This window comes from Panthera uncia (assembly GCF_023721935.1).
Source record: "Panthera uncia isolate 11264 chromosome A3 unlocalized genomic scaffold, Puncia_PCG_1.0 HiC_scaffold_11, whole genome shotgun sequence".
NCBI lineage: Eukaryota > Metazoa > Chordata > Mammalia > Carnivora > Felidae > Panthera > Panthera uncia.
The window spans coordinates 41,734,042-41,756,490 of record NW_026057578.1 but is presented as its reverse complement, the minus strand read 5'-3'; the positions used below and the strand labels follow the sequence as shown (position 1 = coordinate 41,756,490).

Sequence of the window (22,449 nt, the reverse complement as noted above, 5' to 3'; positions counted from 1 at the left end):
TTGAGCCCATCATGCTTCCTCTTCCCCTTTCTCTTCCAGTGCCTGGGAAGCCATATGTTAGGATGATGGCATCTCAAGATGATGGAAATGTCAACAGCATTGTTATCGAAAGATCATGTTAATTAAAACTTCCACTGACCCAGTCTAGACATGTAGCAGGAGTAAACAGTAAACATTTGTATATTAAATCACTGAGATGTCAGGAGAAATCTGTTTTGTTACTGCAACATAATCTAGTATATCTTAAGATTGTTATTATTTATTTATTTATTATTTCATTATTATTCATTGTTTATTCATTTTAAATATTTTATTATTTTTATATTTCTGATAGGAAATGCAAGGACCTTATTATAATATAGTTTGAGGAGCACTGTTTTAAAATTTTAATTCACTGGAATTTTTCCTGGGTAAAGGCAAGCGAAGAGAATAAATAGAGAATTAAGTAGAAGAAAATGCACAAGGAATAGGAGTTACTGTCACATTTTCTGCCCAGCAAAAGCTATAGTGAATCTGTAGAACTAGTATGTACTTTCAAAGATAAAGTCACTCTTTTAGCTTTGAAGTTTTAAACACTGATTTGTTGACATTTGTGCTTTCATTGTGATTCCCTGATAGAGATTAAAATAAGGCAATTTATTTCCAGACATTTAGACTTTCATTGCTATTTAATCATAGAGATGGTAAAACAGAGGTACTTAAAGAAGGTTAAGTGACTTGCCCAAGTCGCATGATTAAGCAGTAGAGAAATTCTTTTGAAGACAGATAACATATGTTTTCACTCTTATGTGGATCCTGAGAAACTTAACAGAAGACCATGGGGGAGGGGAAGGAAAAAAAAGAGAGAGGGAAGGAGGCAAAACATAAGACTCTTAAAAACTGAGAATAAACTGAGGGTTGATGGGGGGTGGGAGGGAGGGAAAGTGGGTGATGGGCACTGAGGAGGGCACATGTTGGGATGAGCACTGGTGTTGTATGGAAACCAATTTGACAATAAATTTCATATTAAAAAAAGGCACTTAATTTTATTATAAAAAAAAAGAAATTCTTTTGAGTGTTCCTATATATAAGTCAAATGACAGGTTATATTTTAGCCACAGAGAATATGATCTTTAGTTGAATTAGTCTATTTCTGAGATGCCTTGAGTTACTCGCTTAAAAGGAATCACTTTATTAAGTTTTAGAAGAATTTTATTTGGTCCGCACTTCAATGCCACCTGGTACTCTCATGATTAGCATTGATGATTACTCATTGATTTTGGTTCTTTGATTGAAACTTTTCATAATTAAACATCAACCAGTTGCAGATGTGTGAACAAGTTATCAAGTGAATTCAAATGATCTCAAAAGACCAGATTGAAAACTGGTTGGTCTAGTGATTTGGGTCATGTGAATAACTGGTTAGATTGCTCCAAGGCAAACAAACTGATTGCTCAGAGAGCAGGTGTACACAAAGCAATCAACTAGATTTCAGAGTGATGCAGTCAAGCCATATCAACAGCCTTCAAATAGCCTCCCTGGTGAGACAGTTTTTCATCTGACCTGAATGATATTTTTGGGACTTGGGGTGCTTTATAATTTCCTTTCAATGTGGGGTCAGTGTGAGATACTCCTTAGAGTCTATATTAATAGATTTATATCCTACTGGACAAAAGATTCCGAGCTTTGCCATTTCTCTGTCCTATTTAACATTTTTATTGAGAACTGGTTGAGGATCTTGATGTTGATCAAAGTCGTAGATGACAGAAAGCTGAAAGGAGACTGAATCAGTATCTAATAAAATCTTGACAGGTCATAATAATGAACTCTAACAAAATGGAAGAAATCAAAGTCAAACCTAAGTCCTTGCTTTAGGACCAATACCCTAATCCTGTAAGGATGGATTGGTTTGTGCAGATTTGAGAAGACACTAGACTAATAAAAATTAGTTGTAAGGTCAGTATCAGTCAATAATAAGGTCTGTGACTTCTAAAAAGGCTAAAATGATCCTATGGTGTATTAATAGAAGAATGGCTTTCAAGACACAGGAAGTGAAAGTCCAGTGCTACTCTCACCTCATTATGCCAGAGCTGGATTGTGTTTAGTTCTCAGACAATGTTCAGAGAGGTGTAATCAGGAAGGCACAGGAGATGAGCACAAAATTCATTTAAAACATCTCAAAAAACTACAAATGTTTACTCTGAAGAAGGTCCAGGGGGCATGGTCACCAACTTCAAATGTTTCAAGAGTTTTCACATGGGGGATGAAATCATTTGGCTCTGGAAGCAAAACCTGGATTGTGGACCAATGCTTTAAGGAGGTAGCTTTGGGACCGCCTTAAGGAAGAATTTTTATGGGGACCACATTGGCAAACAGTGAAGTCAGGGGCTAGTCATGAAAGTGTCTTGCCAAATGCTGGATCATCCCATCTTGGGAGGCAGGGATTACAAAATGGTGTCCCATGGACAAATTTGTTTGGTTGACATATTTTCTTTAGCTTTCTAGTGTGTTAAGAATTTTTGACTTTGTCACTAAAATTTTTTGAAAGCACAAAGATTTTACAGAGCGGTGGATATTTTCTGGTTTTGTTAAAAAAATCGAGAAGTCTGGTAACCACAGGCCTTCATTTTTGTGAGGCAAAGGATCAGCCGCTGCCTTTTGACAGGGTGTGTACTCCGATTCTCTGGTCCCCACCACTCCTTCTTGTGTTCCCCAGCAAGTGGCAGAAGATATTTGCCATTTGTCCTCTTGCTTGAGTTACCGCTTTGCTTACACCCAATCCACCTCAGTTATAACTTACTTGCCTGCCTGGCCTCTCCAGGCTTGGGTTTATGACCCTGGCTACACACACTAATTGACTGAGTTGGAGAATAGGGCTTATTTAGAAATCAGTGGTTTTCAAACAATTTTTTTTTTTAGTTCACTTACCTCCACTCTCCCACACCCACCATGCCAAATGAAATCTTACACCATATCCCAGTTTATAAAACATGATAGAGACGTTATTCTCTTTGAAGGTGGATGAATAACCTCTACCTCATCACTTAACGTTTCCCTTGGACAACAAGTGAAGTTTTAGGGCTCCAATGGACTGGTTTGAACAGGATATGAAATTTTCTTCCAAAAGATGAAATTACTAATGGGGTGCGTAGGTGGCTCAGTCAGTTAAGAGTCTGACTTCAGCTCAGGTTATGATCTCATGGTTCATGAGTTCGAGCCCCGCATTCGGCTCTGTGATGACAGCTCGGAGCCTGGAGCCTGCTTCTGATTCTGTGTCTCCCTCTCTCTGCCCCTCCCCCACTCATGATTTCTCTCTCTGTCTCTCAAAAATAAATAATAAGCAAAAAAAATTTAAAAGATGAAAATACTAACATAAGTTGTAGTTCTAAATACTTTGGAGTATTGTTTTAAAGAAAAAACAATCCCATTTCTGAGATGAAAATAAGGATATGCAAAGGAAGGAGCACAACCTAGTGGGAATATCTGGGATCTAGTCCTGGTTTTGACATTAACCAGGTGGAAGGACTTCAGGGCCCCTGTAATCTCAGATACTAAGATCTGGAGGGGAATTTTGGAGACTAGTCTACGCTCCTCACTGTACAGATAAAGAAACTGAAGACTGTAAGATACAATGGTTGTTCAAGAAAACTTAGCTACTGGTCATCAGAGCTAGTCTAAGAGTCCAATAATGACCTCATGTTGCCCCGGGGGAGCATGCTCCTTTTCTTCCTAGTAGACAATCATTTGAATCTCTTTCCACACAATGGGTTTGAATCACTTTGCTTTTCTTCAGTTCTCTTGGGAGGGCTTTCTCTTGCCATTTCTCTGAGGTGTCCTTACAAACTAACATCCATTAAAGCAATTCTTTACATGGGGTGGGCTGCTCTCCCTTTTCAAGGGGAACAGAAAATGGAAAATTGTTTTGTCTTACCTGTTTTCTCTTGGGCAATAAGTTCTTTGTTGCTAAATGGGACATACTTGCCGAAGAGAAGATAGAAAACACAACATTTTCAGTACAGATAATGGGAAACCAATTAGATAAACTCCAGCAACCGGCTGTTATTCAGACATGAATCTCTTTGTATAACTGCTGTTTACTCATTTCTAGACCTGGCTTCACTTGTGTCCTCTCCTCAACCCATAAGGGTTTGAAACTACTGGAAATGGTAGGAATTCAATTCCATTCATTTTCAAAATTCCATTGGCTTGTATTTAAGAGCATGTCTGTTTACAGATGGAGACGTGATCACAAACATGTCAACGTGCATCATAAAGGAAAAATGGCCAAACCAATAAAAAATACCCAAAGAGAGTTTTAAAGAGTGGTGGGATTTTTTTGTTTTTTGTTTTTGTTTTTATAAAATCTTTCTGAGGCATATCCAACTCCAAAGCTAACTGTCTCACAAAATATTATCTCAGGAAAAGTCAGTAGCTGCATAGACATACCTATTTTAACCATTTTTTTATGTCTTCATTGAGGAGCACCTAGGGGCGCCTGGGTGGCTCAGTCGGTTGAGCGTCGGACTTTGGCTCAGGCCACGATCTTGCCGTCCGTGAGTTCGAGCCCAGCATTGGGCTCTGTGCTGACACGTCCGTGAGTTCGAGCCCAGCGTTGGGCTCTGTGCTAACAGCTCAGAGCCTGGAGCCTGCTTCGGATTCTGTCTCTCCCCCTCTCCCTGCCCCTCCCCCACTCATGCTCTGTCTCTCTCTGTCAAAAATAAACATTAAAAATTTTTTTTAAAAAAGGAACACTAATAGTCTCCTTCAGCTAAGCATTGAATAAAATTCATTTGGGAGCAGTGGTTTAAGGAGTGAGAAATTACCCTCTAGACAGATTTTGAATCTTAACAGGAAATTATTTTAAGAACTCTATCTTTCTGAAATGCATGAAAATGTGATCTGAATTGAATCAACACAGCTTGCATTTTTATTTTTCTTAATTGGAGATTAAGTTTCTTTCCTTTGGGTTTACAGTCAAACTTGATGCTTCTCATGGTTTTTATAGCTCCTAAAAATTAGAAAAGAAGTGCCCAGCTTAGATTCTCCATGTCAAATAGGCTGTTTTCCAGTAATTTCACCCAGGAGCTCCCAGAACCAGGTCTTAGCTCTGAGATATTGTTTAATTGGGCTTGAGTTTTTATTTTTTAAATTTTTTATTAAAATTTTTTTTTATATTTATTTATTTCTGAGACAGAGAGAGACCAGGCTTTGTGAGACAAGAGCGCAAGGCTCAAACTCACAAACTGTGAGATCATGACCTGAGCTGAAGTTGGTCACTCAACCGACTGAGCCACCCAGGCACCCGGGGCTTGAGTTTTTAAAAGCTTGATTCTTATCCATTCTGAGTCAAATGTGATTCTCTTCTTCAAAGTATACCACCTAGCCCAGACACAGCACTGTCCATGACATAAAACTTAGAACTACCCGATGATCCAGCAATTGTACTATTAGCTATTTACCCAAAGAATACAAAAATACAGATTCGAAGGGGTACATGTACCCTGATGTCTATGGCAGCATTGTCAACAATAGCCAAACTATGGAAAGAGCCCAAATGTCCATTGACTAATACATGGATAAAGAAGATGTGGTATATATATATATGTGTATATATATATGTGTGTATATATATATGTGTGTGTGTGTGTATATATATATATATATATATAGGGTTGATTACCTACCCACTCCCCATCAACCTGTTCTCTCTACCTTTTGCCTACCGACATAAATGCCGACTCTATACCATCCCCATTTCTATCTTTGCCTTCTTCCTTTCTCTCCCATTCCTTATCTAATCCATATATATATATGATGGAATATTATTCAGCCATCAAAAGGAATGAAACCTTGCCATTTGCAATGACGTGTATAGACTAGAGTGCATTATGCTAAGCAAACTATCAATCAGAGAAAGACAAATATGATGATTTCACTCACATGTGGAATTTAAGAAACAAAACCGATGAATATATGGGAAGGGAGAACAAAAGAAAATGAAAAAAGAGAGAGGGAAACAAACCACAAGAGACTCTTAAAGACAGATGCACCTGGGTGGCTCAGTTGGCTAAGTGTCTGACTCTTGATTTTCACTCAGATCATGATCGCATGGTTTGTGAGTCTGAGCCCCATGTCAGGCTCTGCACTGACAATGTGGAGCCTGCTTGGGATTCTCTCTCTCTCCCTCTCTCTCTGTCCCTTCCCTGCTTGCACACTCTCTCTCCTTCTCTCTCTTTCAAAAAAAAAAAAAAAGAGGGAGAGACTTTTAAAGACAGAACAAATGGAGGGGTGATGGAGAAAGGTGGGTTGAGGATGGGCTAGATGGGTGATAGGTATTAAGGAGGGCATTTGATATGATGAGCATATGTATGTAAGTGATGAATCACTGAATTCTACTCCTGAAACCAATATTGCACCGTATGTTAACTAAATAAAATTTAAGTAAAAATTAGAAAAGAAAAAGAAAAAACTCATGCTCCAATTTTTATTTCATAAGCTTCTAATTCATAACTATGAATTACAATACCTCTTGAGAAAAAATAGATTACAGGAAAAAGCTGAAGAAACTTATTGATACCTCTAAGGGGTTTTAGTAAGAAATATGTACAAGGACAGTCAAGTTATTCTGGTAAAATTCAACTGAGCTCAGACACATTGACTAGATTGGTTTTGGCTTGACCTGCCGATCCCCTTCCTACATCATTTGTCACTTCTCTGTCTTGTTTGCAGGTCTGAAGTTATCTCCCAGATTTCTAAATGTTCAAGTGCCCTAGGACTCTGTCCCGTATGGCTTGTCTGTCCAATTTACACTCATGTTTTAGATAATCTCAACTGATCTCATGGCATTGAATGCTGTCAATATGTGGGTGACTCCCAATTTATGTCTCCAACTCCCACCTCTAGCCTAGATCTTTAAATCATTTGCTTATTTTACTTGTCCACTTGGATACTCAGTGCAAGTTTCAAAAGTTAACATGCTTCAAACTAAACTCTTGATTCCCTACCCACTCCCCATCAACCTGCTTCTCTCCTCATTTTGCCCACTGACATAAATGTCGACTCCATGCTGTCCCCATTTCCACCTTTGCCTTCTCCCTTTCTCTCCCATTCCTTATCTAATCCATCAACAAAAGAATCAGCAAATTGAAAGACTCTACCTTCACAATATGTCCCCCAATCTGACTTGTTTCTTGCCACCTCCACTAACTTCTACCCTGGCTTAAGCCACCGGCCTTTCTCTTCTAGAATGCTGCAATCACCTAACACTGATCTCCCTGGTTTCCAGCTGTGCCCCCCATCCCCATGCCCAGCCACAGTCCATTATTATTCACTTTGAGGCAGAGAAATCACATTTCATTCAGAATCAATGAGAAGTCCTTACCTGACCGTGGTCTTGCTCCCTTGCTCCTCTCTGACTTCATTTCTTTCCCCCTTCTCCTCGGCTCACATCTTCCCAGCCTTACTGGAATTCTTGTTTTTTTTTTTTTTAAAAAACACATCAAGTGTACCCTAGACACCTGGCTTTTATCCTTGGTGGTTCCTCTGCTGGGAAGGCCCTTTCTGCAGATAGCCAGAGGATACCTTTCTTAACCTCCTTCAGGTCTATGTGTAAATGTCACCTGACTAGAGAAGACAACCCTGGATGCTTTTTATAAAATGGAAACACCCCCTCCCCTGGCCCTCTCTTCCTCCCACTTCTGCTCTATTCATTTTCATAACATGTTTGCCAACAGTCATATACCTACTTTAGTATCTGGTTTTTGTCTTTTTCATCCCTGGTAGTATATAAGTTTCATGGGAGAAGAACTTTGTCTATTTTGTTCCCTGTTGTGCCCTGGTACCTGGAACAGTGCTCGGCATGTAGTTGAACTCAATAAATATTTGAGGAATGAATAAATAGTTTGCTAGCAAGCAACCAGATAATGTAATTACATTGTGAATTTAATAAGCATACATAAAATACTCATTTTTAGAGGAAACAAGAAAAACATTTTAGGTATTTAAAGACATTTCCTTTTGCATCTTGAGAAAGGTTGGGGAAGGAATCAGGTAAGGCAGGTTGGGAGAAATTTGCTCTACACACATTGAAGATTTTGCCTGGAAGTCCTAAAAGCTTGCCAGCTCACCGTTTGAGAGTCTTTATCTTGTGAGTTATAAAGTTGATATGGAACCACTTTCTTCTCTTTGTGTTGTTTTTCTCTGCACTGGGGCTCGTTAGAATTCTCTCAAAGAAAGTTAAAACTCCCCAGAGATCTCTGGGCTTGCTAGAATGGTGTCTCCCAGAGTGCTCCTCCTTCCTTTTAGTAAGCCTGGCAGCGTGAACCGTAGTAATCATTTAAAAATATGCTCACAACATCTAGGAAAAACCAGGCCTACTCATTAGCAGCTTTCTCTCTGCCTTTCTGAATTCATGGTAAATAATTCTCCCGTGTTCCCCACAAATACTTAATTATAGCACGAGCAGCAGCTCTTTGAGGCAGGAAGCTAGGCATATCTGCAATGCCCAGAGGAGATACTGAACTGTTGCTCCCTGCTGCATAATAAAGCCAGCAGATTAGGGCAGATTAGCTTTTCGCACAGGCTGGAGCATTTCTAAAACTCCTTCCTGCATTGTCTCCCAACACACTTTTTCTCTGGATGCTGTCACGTCACTTTCCAAATATATGCCCCATGGAAGGTTTACACCTGCCGAGCCCAAATCTTAAGTGCAAATCAGAGTGCAAAGGTAAGTCAGAGTGCAATCCACATGGGTTTCTTGGCTTCATTGTTTTGGGCTCCAAGCATGGTCAAGGTTGTGTGCTTCCAGATTCCTTTTCCTCTGAGTTAAATGCAATCCCTGGAGGAGGGCAGTGAGGGGAAGCTGGGCTGTCTAGAAGGAGCTATTGACCCTAGAAGGCATGCCAACTCTTCCAGGAAGGTCAAGGCTCAAGGCAGAATTTTGACACCCATGGTCTCCTGCCCCTAGTGTTACTCATGGTTATATTGCATCTTGTGGTAAAAGGGACTTTGCAGAGGAAATTAAGGTTACTAGTGTGCTGACCTTAAGAGAGAGAGATCATGCTGGGTTATCTGGATGGATCCAATGGTGTCACATGAGCCCTGAAGTAGAAGAGGAAGCAGAGGGGTGTGAAGCACAGGAAGGATCTGAGTGTATTATTGGTTTCAAGATGGAGAGAGCCACATGCGACAACGCTGTTTTCAATCTCATGCCCAGCTAGCGTTCTTAACAACATCTTTTACACATGCAACTCTCCATCGCAGAGCACATTTCCAGGAAATTCAAGCTAAGACACCATCTTTGTTTATATTCGGAGAGGAATCCAAGGAGGATTCTGAAGTGGGTGTGGTAAAAACTACACATGGTCAATATTGACTATGACAATTTATTAGGAAAGTTAGAAAGTGATGTACCACGTCTCAGTGCCTCACAGGTCATTCCCATCCACAAGGAAGCTGGTCCCAACACAATCTTTGTGCAAAGGAGCTGGGAAAATTAATTTATGAACTACAAGTCCAAGACAGCAGCACTGCGCAGTGGTGAAGATTCCTTACAAACTGTGGGACGAGCCTCCCTAAGGTTCTATTGCCACACCTGTAAACTGGGAATCTGACAGTATGTAATTCACAGGCGACGTTTGAGGGTTAGGGCTAACGAGATGATGCATGCTAAGTCCTCAGCACAGCATTGGGTTTGTGCGATTTGTGATAGTAGCTGTGGATTTCAAGCCTATACTCTCTGGGCCCTCCTCTGAGTTCACCTGCGACTGCTCGCGGCTTCTCCGCTATCTCTCTGCTCTAGGGCTTTCTCCCGCATCCTGAGACTCAGCCTGTGCGCAAGGCAGCCCAAAGTGCTAGGGATTTAACATTCGGGATCAACTCAAACATGAGACAGAGCCTGTAGATTAATCATTCCTCAATCAGCTTCACTCCTTGTGGGACAAGTCTAAAGCACATTCTACACATCACTCTCAGAGAGAACTCAGTGGGACTGAGCCTCTGGTGCCTATGATGAAAACCTGCTAAAATATCCACCCTCTATATGCTTTCCTCACTTCCTTTTTTAATTTCAGTCTTTCCCTCGTGTTTCCTAGGACCAACCACCCAAATAAATGACCCTCTTCTGAGTTCTTGTCTCAGGGTTTGCTTTTTGCAGGAACCTAAATAAAACGGCAGCATCTAACACTCACTGTTCTTAAACTGTTATCAAATTAAAGTGAGAGGAAACCCTGGAGCCCTCCTCTCTGTTCTTTTCTGACTCAGTGATCTGGTTCCTGCAGAAATGTCATGAGCACGATCATTGAAGGACTGTGTCCTTGCTTTCTCCTCACTAACGCGCAGAGGGTCACTAGCTGGCTGGCTGGGCATGGAGAGGTCTGAGCCAAAATTCCTTCCTAATGGATTTCATTGTACGTGCATTCGCTTGCATTTATAGCTTTTTTTTTTTTTTTTTTTTTTTTTTTTGTAAAACAGCTTTTCTCTTGGAGCCTGAAACACAAAGCACATTCTGGAAGTGTGTGTTTGCTGCTTATGGATTCTTGAGGAGAAGAAATAAGGTGGAGAGAGGGAGGGAGGAAAAACCAGAAGAAGGGAGGAAGAAATGATATTTGCTTAACTTTGCTATGCTCTCCTTTTAGGTATTCGCCCTTTTAGGGTTGGCAACATGGTTTCCTTTTTTATGATAGAAAATTGAACTATTTACAATAGGAAATGTCCAGTTCACTGAAGGGACCACTTGGTTCCATGATTTTGAGAGACTGTTAGGAGGTTGGGGGTGGGGATGGGGGTAGTTGTTGCATTGGGTGTGGGGATGGGTGTCCTCCATTTTCCACCAGTCAAACATTTTTTATTTTTTACAATTTTCCTGTGCTTCTGTTTCTCATTGTCTACCTTCTTCTTCGCAATGTAGCTTCAACATCACTTTATTTCAGTTCTATATCTTTTTACTTTATTTCTGTTTAGAGTAGATGTGCCAGAGACACCCATGAACATTCATTAGCCCATGAACAAATATTAGCCCATAACCATTTATTATTAGGTAGGAAGGAGTCTTTCTTAGGAATTCTGGCTAATCTGTACTTTAACCCCAAGACATAAAGAGATTTCATTCTACTTCCAGACCCCACCAATGGTTAACTCTCTGTTTGGTTTGTGGTCTACTGGACTGTCACAATTATACATCGTGGACACTCCTTTCCCTATGAGAATCTTAATTCCAAATATGTTGTTCCCTTGTCCAACCAGGACACCTTAACCTGGATTGCACAAGATGGTCACCATTTCTGGGGACTTGAGTTGTTTTAAAAAACTCATGTGTGACTTTGTACCTCCATTTCAGGTTGGTCTAACTCATGCTACAAGAAAATGAGAAAATGGAGTAAAGGCAGCCATGAGTGGCTTCTGGAGTAGAAGTTCTACAAATATTATTATATTTGCTATACAGTAAATTTACCCTGCTTATTTTTTAAAATAAGTAACATATAATTAAGTCTCTCTTCTTCCTTCCCACCCCCCCTCAGTGAAGCATTTGGAAGATAGATTGGAGAAGTCCTATACATTTCTTAGAGCAGCATCTCAAAACCTCAAACCTCACCATGTTAGAGTTAACAAGTATGAAGATAAAAAACAATCTATTCTTTGGGTATAAATTCACTTTAAAAGGCACTCAAACTATCTAATTTCTATTTTTACTGTCCCTCAGGCTGAGAGGCTCTCATGCATTCACTGTGATGGTAAGGACAGGACACCCCAAATTCTACTAGTTATCCACTGGCTAAAGGTTTGATCAAAATGAAAAACCAAATCAAACCAAAACAAGAAACAAAACAAAACAAAACAAAACCCAAAAGACAAAAAAACAATAAACAACCAAAAAGTGCAAGAAGACATTTTTTTCCATGAAATTTTCCATTTGAAGGTAGATCTTTCACAAGATAGTGATGCTTTTCCTTTTATTCTCCCAACTTTTAATCTAAGTAATCAATTAGTTATTTAATACTATAAATCAGGCACAATACATACAAGTGACACATGATTATTATAAAAAGTTACTATGACTGATGTGTATGACTGTGTTTGAAAAGGGTTGTATGCTAAGAGCTTAGCAATTGTGACAAAACTGTATGTTACTTGTGGAGGAAAAGGTAAACGAGTTGGTTTGCTTGCCTTGAACTGCTGAAGTTCCAGTATTCTTCTCAGAAAGATGTCACAATCTAAAGATTGTGAGTAAATTGCTATATAATTGCTCTGATCATCTCACGGGCTTCTTCAGGTCATGGTTTCCATGTCATCAATGCTTAATCTTTCTGATCTGAGTCTATGTACAGCTTTTCTAGGTGTTCACCAGTCATGGCTAAATTACTGCACCTGAGTTAGATCTAAAAGCATTATTATGTCGTGTCAGAAAATGACCCAGAGCAATTACAAGCCTTTCTCAGCTTCTGTCCGCCACCTGAGTTTGAAGCATGCTAATAAATCCACTTTTTAAAACAATATCAATTAGTGTATTATTAAATCCCACAGACAAAGAAAGTCTGGCCCGCTCATTATTCAGAATTTTACCAACATATCACACCAGTCTTGTCCAGTTAATTTCAAACAATGAGAAAACTTCTTTTTTTGTTCTGATGGTATGGTTCTATGAAGTTATTGTAGAATTATCCAGTGAACATAACTTTTGTGGGTTTTTGCAGCACCCTCAAAACTCCATGAATATGCTCAGAGTAGACCCTTAAAGAACAAAACTAGGTCACTATTGGATCATGTGTCAGCCACCTACGGTCATTAGACAGGGGGATGTGTTCGGATGAAGAAGAAGCTAGAGAAGTAAAAGTTCTATAGATAGAATGCAAGGGAGACATCATCCATTCTTTGAGAATGGGAACTGAGATGAGTTTTCAGCAAACTGATAGGAGTTTCTGACTTGCGAAATGATTTTAAAATGATTTCAAGTGATCACTATGTGGTCTAGTAAAATTGCTCTGAGAAGGGAATAAGTGTTTGTAATTCTCAAATCAAATTAACTTTTCTCAACAAATGACATTCAGATTATTTGTTGTTAAATTATTTGGCCTCCATATGGCTAATGTGTGTTGCTTATTAAACGATGGGAACCTTCATGTTTTTTAATGTATTTCATTTCAATGCTATGTCAGATATGCAAACAGGGTTCAAAGTAACTGTGAAACAAATATTATCTTAAATCTATTCTCTGCAGATTTTAAGCCACTCTTAGAGCTGTGGGGAGTTGGTATGTAGACTGTGGACTGCAGTCAGATTTGGTTTCAAGACTCGTTGACGTTGCTCTTAGCTGAAGTTTAACAAATCCCACAGACATTTTGGGCAGGGGATATTTGCTCTTAAACTTGATGCTCAGAAGTCATTTCTAGTTTTATTATTTCAGCCCAGCATTGGGTTTAATGATTCCCTCTTTAAATTATTTTAGCTACCCAAACTTTCCAAACATATTGCCCTCATGTGGGTGGTTGTACCGGGACCGTGAATATGATCAGCAACCCAGTGTATTGGACTTTTGAAATTAAAAACTGGCTCTTGGGACACATGGGTGGCTCAGTCAGTTAAGCCTCCAACTCTTGATTTCATCTCAAGTCATGATCTCATGGTTTGTGAGTTCGAGCCCCACATTGAGCTCTATGCTGACAAGTGTGGTGACTGCTTGGGATTCTCTCTCCCTCTCTCTCCACCCTTCCCTTATACACTCTCTCTTTTTCAATAAATAAATAAATAACTGGTTCTTCATGGGGTTCTCAGTGACAGGGCCTGGAAATCATAAAATGGTAACTTGTTTCTTTTACCTACAATTAAGAATATACTGAAAGGAGGAGCTAAAGAGAAGGCTGTGCTGTTTCCTAGAGGGTGCACATTTTAGAATAAGGACAAAAATACAAGATGAGAAGAACTTTTTCATGGATTAAAACCCTGAGGAAAAATTATTAATCATCCATTCATTTGGCAGTTATTTATTGAACGTCTTCTATGTATTCAGAACTGTGCCGTGCAAAGATATCCAGAAATAAGCAAGACACATTTAGCAGAAAGAGATGGAAAGGCGAGAGAACACCTTTAAAACAATCTGCATCAGAATCTATTTTCTTAGCTGTTGTCCTGACACTTAGTGAATGAATATGAACATATTGAAAACAGAACTTTATTGGCCTGGACAAAAAGCACATATGATTCTTTTCCAGTCTTTCTGTTGTTTTTCTTAAACACAAAAAGTATTCGCTAGATGAGGGTCAACTATCCTTGAAACTTTTGTTCTGAAGCCAGAACAAAACCAAAGTCAAGTCTGATCCTCTACCTTTTCCCTTATTTCTTGAGCTGATAGCACATCTTGGTAGTTTCTATGACTAAAAACTACCTAGTAGATTCATCCCTGAAAGCCTGTAGCTACTCAAACCCTCCTGCTCTTATAGGCCTGGTTGCTTGGGTTTTGCATCATCCTTCCCCAGCTGCAGGACAGTGAGTGAGAAAAGCCAGGAAGAATGTGGAGACAGGAGGAAGAAGGAAACTAGGGCTGCAAGCATGAGTCTAGGAGATAACACGTTTCAGAGAATGATAAAACAACTTGCCTTTAAGATGTTGGCTCCTAAAATGTAACTTAAAACATGTACCCAAGAGATAAAAGCTTGGACCAGTAATCCTTTCTGGCTATCTCGTCCTTTCCTTTTTCTTCCTCTCCTTCTATTTATTTTTCTTTTTGCAGCCTGTGTGAATGTGCTTGGAACCCAAAACTTGAGGTATCCTAATTCTTGACATATTTGCCCTTTTGTTTAAGATCTGTAAACCCACAGGGCAGAGTCCTTATAGTGCTACTCTTATACTGATCATAGTCAATGCTTTTTGTTTAAGAATAGCACCCCCTCCGATGAGGATGAGGAGAAAAAGGAAATCTCATGCATTGTTGGTGGGAATGCAAACTGGTGCAGCCACTGCAGAAAACGGTATGGAGGTTCCTCAAAAAATTAAAAATAGAACTACCCTACGATCCAAGAATTCCACTACTGAGTATTTGTCCAAAGAGTATAAAAGAAAACATTAAAAAAACATATGCATACCTATGTTTATTGTGGCATTATTTACGATAGTAAAATGCTGGAGGCAGTCCAAATGTCCATTGATAGATGAATGGATAAAGAAGATGTGGTATATATATGCAATGGAATACTACTCAGCCATAAAAATAATGAATTATTGTCATTTGCAACAACATGGATGGACCTAGAGAGTATCATGTTAAGTTAAATAAGCCAGTCAAAGAAAGGTAAGGATCATAAGATTTTACTCAAATATGGAATTTAATGAACAAATGAATAAAGAAAAAAAAAAGACAAACCAACCCCCCTCCCCCCCTCCCCCAGACTCTTAACGATAGAGAACAAACTGGTGTTTACCAGTGGGAGGTTGGGGAGTTGGGGATTGGTGAAATAGGTGATGGGGATTAAGAGTACCCTTATTGTGAGAAGCACTGAGTAAGGTATGGAATTGCTGAATCACTATATTGTACACTTGAAACTAATGTAACACTGTATGTTCACTATACTGGAATAAGAAAAAAAGAATAGTCACCCCCATATTTTGCAATCAGCTGATGCCCAAATTAGATAACCACAAGAACATCATGCAGGAAAGACTCAGGGCTTGATCTAATATTTTGAAATGAGGCAGTCATCACTAGGAGATTTTTTTCCCCAAAGTATTATGAGATTTTATGCTTTTTTCATTTCCTAGAATGACTTTATTATTGACAACAGTCTTAACATTTACCCTTGATGAGAGGACAGAGAAGAGGTACAGGAGATGTATGATTGTTAGTGTCCCTGCTATCTTCTAATGATCATGGGCAGGGCAGATGGTTGTCCCACCACGTAGAGGCAGATGGCTACCAGGATCCTTCTAGTAGGCAGTGATGGGGGAATAGCTGCCCCTTTTGGTTACAACAGACAATATTTTGAAGATAAAGACAAATGATTAGAATCACTAGTGCATGATCTCCTTCCTTACTACCTAGCCCATTTTATTTTCTTCTCTTTTGAAAATATCACTCTAAACTTCAAGAATAAACAATTCAAAGATTACTTCAAGTAAGTATAAGAATATCATAACCTAATGGGCCCAAGGAGTCTCTCTGACCCAAACAATGGCTTCTTAGTTTCACTGTTCCTCCGTTCTCTTTCCCAAGCCTCTCTTTCCTTCTGTCCCAGTTTCTTTTTTTTTTTTTTTTTTCTCCCTGGATGGTCTTGAGGAAACATCTTTAATTGTGGAAGAGGAGAACTCAATGGGACTTCGAGGCAAATATATAAATAAAAGGAAAACAATGGGCCATAAAGGGTAAGATCATGGGACAGTGATGAAGTGTAGGGAAAACCAATGTCACAGTGCACCAGAATGGTCTTTGTCTACTGGTATCCACTCTGGACCCATAGGTGAGACATACAGGATTTCTGTCCTGTATAATACCTCTTCCCAAGGTATTCCCCAAGCTCTGAGTTGGTACAGCCAGGGCCAATGCAGTTATGACACAGAAAATAGAGCTTTTCCCTAAGATAACGATGCCAGGTTCTACAACAGACCCTTTGAGAATGCCTGGCATGGGCTGGCAGCAGGCAGCTTGGGTCTTACTGTGAAAGCAGATAAAGTGGCTTCTCAGAGCAGAATTTCCACTCCAGGGAATGGGGGATCCCCTGGGTTGAAGAGTTGAAGGAAAATTGCCTATGGCCTGTCAGTTGGTGGTCTGCTGGGGGCGTCTGTTTCATCTGCATTCCTAATTAAAGCCCAAATTAAACCCAGCCAAATGTTCACATGAAAAGCCCCACCAGAATGAGTTTCCAGATTCTATCAACTCCAAAAGAATCTCATGTGTAAATCTCTAACTCAACTGTCTGGCCCACTTTATATCCACTTTCCCCCCAAGAGCTCTGGGGAAGAGGTTGTGCAGCCATCAATGTGCAGAGAGCAACTTGCTTGGATTATTAATTTCCCTTAATTAACAAGGAAATAACTTATCTTATTAATAATTAATAAGATAATATTTTCTCTTACTCAATTGAATGAGTCTGTGAGTATAGGAGGATGGCAGAAGGGATTTGATGGAGGATTCAGGAATGACCAAAGTTCCTATTCTGGAAATGGAGCTGTTTTGTGGCTAAAATATTAAGTTTGACTGTGGGGAAGTTGAATTTAAGTTTCCAGGGGGAGTAGGAAATGAGATCTGGATTCCAAGAGCAAGGTAAAGATTCCAAATTAAAAATGGGGGTCATGAGCACCATTAAGGCATGGTGGTAAATTAGATGGGTGTGAGAAAATATGGAGAGAAAGGCTACAACTTTGCATGGATACTGAGAAGCCCATTGCCTACCATGAGCCAGGCACTTGCTGACCCGCTCATTTCTCCACGTCCAGGATGAGGCACAGCAACCTCCTCAGAACATGTGGACTCACCAGAAGAAACCTTCCATAAAACAACTCATTAAACAGCTTGGTTTTTTCCCATCCATCACAGGCCAAAACATGTTCCCGGGGAACCAGAAGTCCAAACACAATAATGCAGGAGAAGATAGCCAGTAAAGGGGTGGTGTCCCTGTTTATTCCCCACCGTCTCCACAGCCTATAAAATATTTATTTATCATGCACAAGGTAGAGGAGTGGAGAGTCCCCAGTACCACTCTGCCAAAGATCCATTTTGCCTATCACAATACTTGAGTGCTTTTACTTCAAAATTCCCCACCCATCCCTTTATACATTCCCTCAGTGGGCTCAGATGTGGCAGCAGAGGTTGTAAGGCAGGTGTCCAGGGAAACTCACCCTGGGGTCTCTCTCCAGCTGCTGCTTGTGATGTAGGCTGCGTCTTCTCTTGGCCTTTGCAAGGCCATTGTGGTAAAAGTGGTATAGGCCGTCAGTGAAGGGGAGCTGTAGAGAGTCAAACAGACATAGGGCATAGTTAGCTTCTGGGGGTGGCCCCAGGACACGGAAACCAAAGCTGGGGCTGCATGCAGGGGTTCCATGAGATGAAGTATATGTGAGAAAACTGCTGGAAACTTCCTTCCTATCAGACTTGGACATCTATTTCCCTATCTGTACTCCTTTCATTTTCTCTATATACTGCCCATTCACCCCTCCTCCTCAAATACCTTCTACTCTTTCCTCTATTTCTTTAGTTTCTACCCATTCTTTGATCTCCTCCTCCATAGAGTCTTCCCTTTATATTTATACTCACACCAAGTTCTCCATTCTCTTCCCTTGAACTAGTATTCATACTCCATGTCTGGTTGCTCCAGAATTGTGTTGTGATGTACTCCTGTCTTCACAGCTGCATTATCTGTACTGTACCTTAGACTTTCTCTGTGACTCCTTGATGCCTTTCATCATATTGAGCACAGTGCAACCATGTAAATATAGTAAGCACCTATTAGATGGTGGACCGGATTTCCTTCTATCTCCCTAACTTACGGATCCTTGGGATTAGGTATGGGTGTCAGAACTAGTTGCAGAAAACCACAATAATGAGAGCTTGTCTGCTCATCAGGGCCTGTAAGAATCAGAGAACATAAGACTCTCTTGTCCTATGACCAAACTGCATTTGGGGACTTATGATGTACAGAGATGTATTAGTACAACAACAATAGCACAATACTTTTGAAATTAAGTTGGTATTAATTTGTTTAAGTTATTTATTGTAATCTCCAGGGCATCCACCAAGAAAACAACTAAACAATATATAGTATAATAAACAACAAGGTAATTAAAAAGGTACACTAAAGGGGTGTCTGTGTGGCTTAGTCAGTTGATATCTGACTTCAGCTAAGTCATGATCTCATGGTTCATGGGTTCAAGCCCCACATCGGGCTCTGTACTGACAGCTCAGAGCCCGGAGCCTGCTTCAGATTTTGTCTCTCTCTCTCTGTCTGCCCCTTCCCAACTCATTCTATGTCTCTCTCTCTTTCAAAAAATGAATAAGTGTTTAAAAAAATTAAAAAAAGTGTACTAAAAATATTTAACACAAAAAGGACTTTATGAAAGAATAAAAGAAAAAAGTTTATAAGACATATAGAAAGCACATGGTAAAATAGCAAGTGTAAAAATCTTTTAAGTATTACATTAAATGTAACTGGATTGAAAACTCTAATCAAAAGACAGAGTTACAGAATGAATAAAAAAAACATTATTCAACTATATGCTATCTAGAAGAGATACGCTTTACATTTGGGGGGGGTATGATAAGGGAGTGTAAGGCAAGCTGAAGGCAAAGCACAAGCTAACAATAACCCTACTCCCCGAGAGTGGGATATGTGTGACATTCTTCAGGCACTCCTGGCAGCCCAAGAGCAAAGGAAAGAAAAAAAAAATGGTTAACTGATAGTGATCATAGTCATGCAGGACATGCAGGACCAGTTTACAAATGTCTTAGTAATTTACAAGAAAAACGCAATATTATCAATAGCCTAATCTCCAGAAACCTATAGACTCAGTTTCCTGGAGCCCCAACATTATCCTCCCCTCTGGAGTGCTGTGGGGAACAAAGGCAAGAAGGAAATGGTAGGTAAAATTAAATTTCTTTATAATCCGTAGCCCACTGACAAATACTTGAGGAAAATGTAGAGTATAACATTTCTCCAGGAACTCCCTATTGTCTTAATGTTAATGCCTTACTAGAGGAAAACAACTTAGCTTGACAATAGCCAGGCCTCTGGTATCTTATGAGTTCTCGTTAGTATATGAAAGTCCTTTCGGAGGCCTCCCTTTTGCCTTTACCTCCCTCAACTCCATAGTATATAATCAGTCACTCTTCACACCCCCAGTGCAGCTCTTCCTGCCCATGAGTCCTGTCCCTATGCTTTAATAAATCAACTTTTTGCACCAAAAAAAAAATACACTTTAAATTCAAATGCACAAATGGGTTGAAAGTCAAGGGATGTGGAAAGATATACTGTACAAACAACAACCAGAAGAAAGGACTGACAATACTAGATATAATTGATTTTAACAAAAATTGTTACTACAGACAAGGAATGACATTTTATGGTGATAAAAGGGTTAATACATCAAAAAGACAGATAATTATAAATATATATGCATGTAACAATGAAGACCCCAATTCACAAAACAAAAGCTGACAAATCAAAGGGAGGAATAGGAGGGTGCCTGGGTGGCTCAGTCAGTTAAGCATCCAACTCTCAATATTGGTTCAGGTCATGATCTTGCAGTCATGAGAATGAGCCCTGCATCAGGCTCTATGCTGAGCATGAAGTCTACTTAGGATTCGCTGTCTGCCTCTCTCTCTCAAAATAAACATTTTTTTTTAAAGGGAGGCATAAATAATGGATCAATAACAGTAGACCATTTTCAATAATAAGCAGAACCAAGAAGTATGCAGACCAAAAAGTAAATTGAAGACTTGAACAAAACCAAAAACCAACTAAATCTAAGAGACATTTATGGAACATTCCACCTAACTATAGCAAAATTCAAAGTCTTATCAAGTACACATGGAATATTCCCCAAGATAGATCATATGTTAGGTCACAAATCAAGCTTTACTAAATTTAAAAGGAAGAAAATAATACGAAGTGTGTTAGCTGATCACAAATTCTAATTACATTAAAAATCAATAACAGATGAAGAGCACCTGGGTGGCTCAGCTGCTTAAGCATCCGACTTCAACTCAGGTCATGATCTTGCAGTCTGTGAGTTTGAGCGCCACATCAGGCTCTGTGCTCACAGCTCAGAGCCTGGAGCCTGCTTCAGATTCTGTGTCTCCTCTCTCTGCCCCTCCCCCACTCATGCTCTGTCTCTCAAAAATGAATAAATGTTAAAAAAATCAATAACTGATGAAAAATTTAGAAATTTGGAAAACAACATACTCCTAAATAATCAGTGGGTCAAAGAATAAATTACACTGACTATTCCAAAATACTTTGAGATGAATGAAAACAAAAACAGAATTTAAAAACTTTTGGGATGCAGTTAAAATAGTGCTTACAGGGAAATCCATAGCTGTAAGTGCCTATTGTGAAAGAAAAAAGACCTCAAATCAATAACTGAACTAGAAAAAGGAGAGCAAACTAAATACAACAAATAGCAGGAAAGAAATTAGAAGATTTAAGTTGGAATAAATGAAATAGAAAATTAAAAAAAAATAGAGGAAATCAACAAAACCCAGTTATTCTTTGAAAAGTTCAAGAAAATTCACAAAACTCTAAGAACATTGACCGAGAAAAAGAAAGGTTCAAATAAATACAATCAGTGATGAAAGAGGAGATATCACTACCAACCTATAGAAATAAAATATATTGTAGGGAATACTGTGAATAACTGTATGCCAACAAATTAGATAACCTTGGTGAAATAGACAAATTCTCAGAAAGATATAAATTTCCAAAATTTACTTAGAAGTAATAGAAAATTAGAATAGACCTATAACAAGTAAAGAGATTAAATTAATAATTTTCAATCTTCCTGTAAAATAAAGTCCAGGCCCAAATAATTTCACTAGTGTGTTCTACCAAATGTTTTCAGAATTTATACCAATCCTTCAGAAACTCTTCCAAAAAATGTAAGATGAAGGAACACTTCCCAACTATTTCGCCAAGGCTACTATTACCCTCATATGAGAACTAAAGATAGATATCACAGGAAAACTACAGACCACTATCCCTGACAAATATCAGCCCCTAAGTCCTCATCAAAACACTAGCAAAATGAATCCAGCAACATGTATAAAGGATTATATACCATGACTAAGTGGGATTTATCCTAGGAATGCAAGGTTCTTTTAGCAGCTGAAAATCAGTTAATGTAATAACAATATCAATAGAATAAAGGGCTTTTTTGAAAAAAAAAGTATTTATTTAGCTGATTATTACACAAAATCAAATACTCTTATGTTAAGACATTCAAAAAACTTGAAATGAAACGGAATTTCCTCAATCTGATAATTGTATCTATCAAAACACACATAACATCATATTTAATGTTGAAAGGGTGGTTACTTTCCCCTTAAGATCAGAGCAAGACAAGTTTGACTGTTCTTTCCATTTATATTCAACAGTGTAATGGTGTCCAGCTGGGACAATCAGGCAAGAAAAAGAAATAAAGTCATTCAGATTGAAAAGAAAGAAAAAAAATCTCTATTTGCAAAAGACATCATCTTGTTCGTAGAAATTCCTGGGAAATCCACAAAGAACTATCCAAATTAACAAATGAGTTCAGTGTGGTTGCAAGATATAAAATTAATATACAAAAATCAATTATAATTCTGTATGCTAACAATGACCAATCCAAGAATAGAGTTAAGAAAATAATTTCATTTACAATAACATCAAATAAGTAGAACATTGAAAATAAATTTAGCAAAAGAAGTATAAGACTTGTACACTGAAAAGTACAAAATATCATTGAAATAAATTAAAGAAGATATAAATAAATGGAAAGACATCCCATGTTCATGGATTTTTA

At 38.9% G+C, this 22,449-nt stretch overlaps 1 protein-coding gene across 2 annotated transcripts in view; it reads right to left on the bottom strand.

The window, feature by feature from the left end:
- The window catches only part of PCSK2 (proprotein convertase subtilisin/kexin type 2), a 271,133-nt gene that overhangs the window by 215,336 nt on the left and 33,348 nt on the right, over positions 1–22,449 (bottom strand). Inside the window, exon 2 of one of the 2 annotated variants that reach the window (XM_049651163.1) lies at positions 17,800–17,904. The exons of the other annotated variant lie outside the window; for it this stretch is intronic. Within the exon in view, the coding sequence (XP_049507120.1) occupies positions 17,800–17,904 (105 nt within the window). The remainder of the gene's footprint in view (positions 1–17,799; positions 17,905–22,449) is intronic. 2 annotated transcript variants of the gene reach the window in all.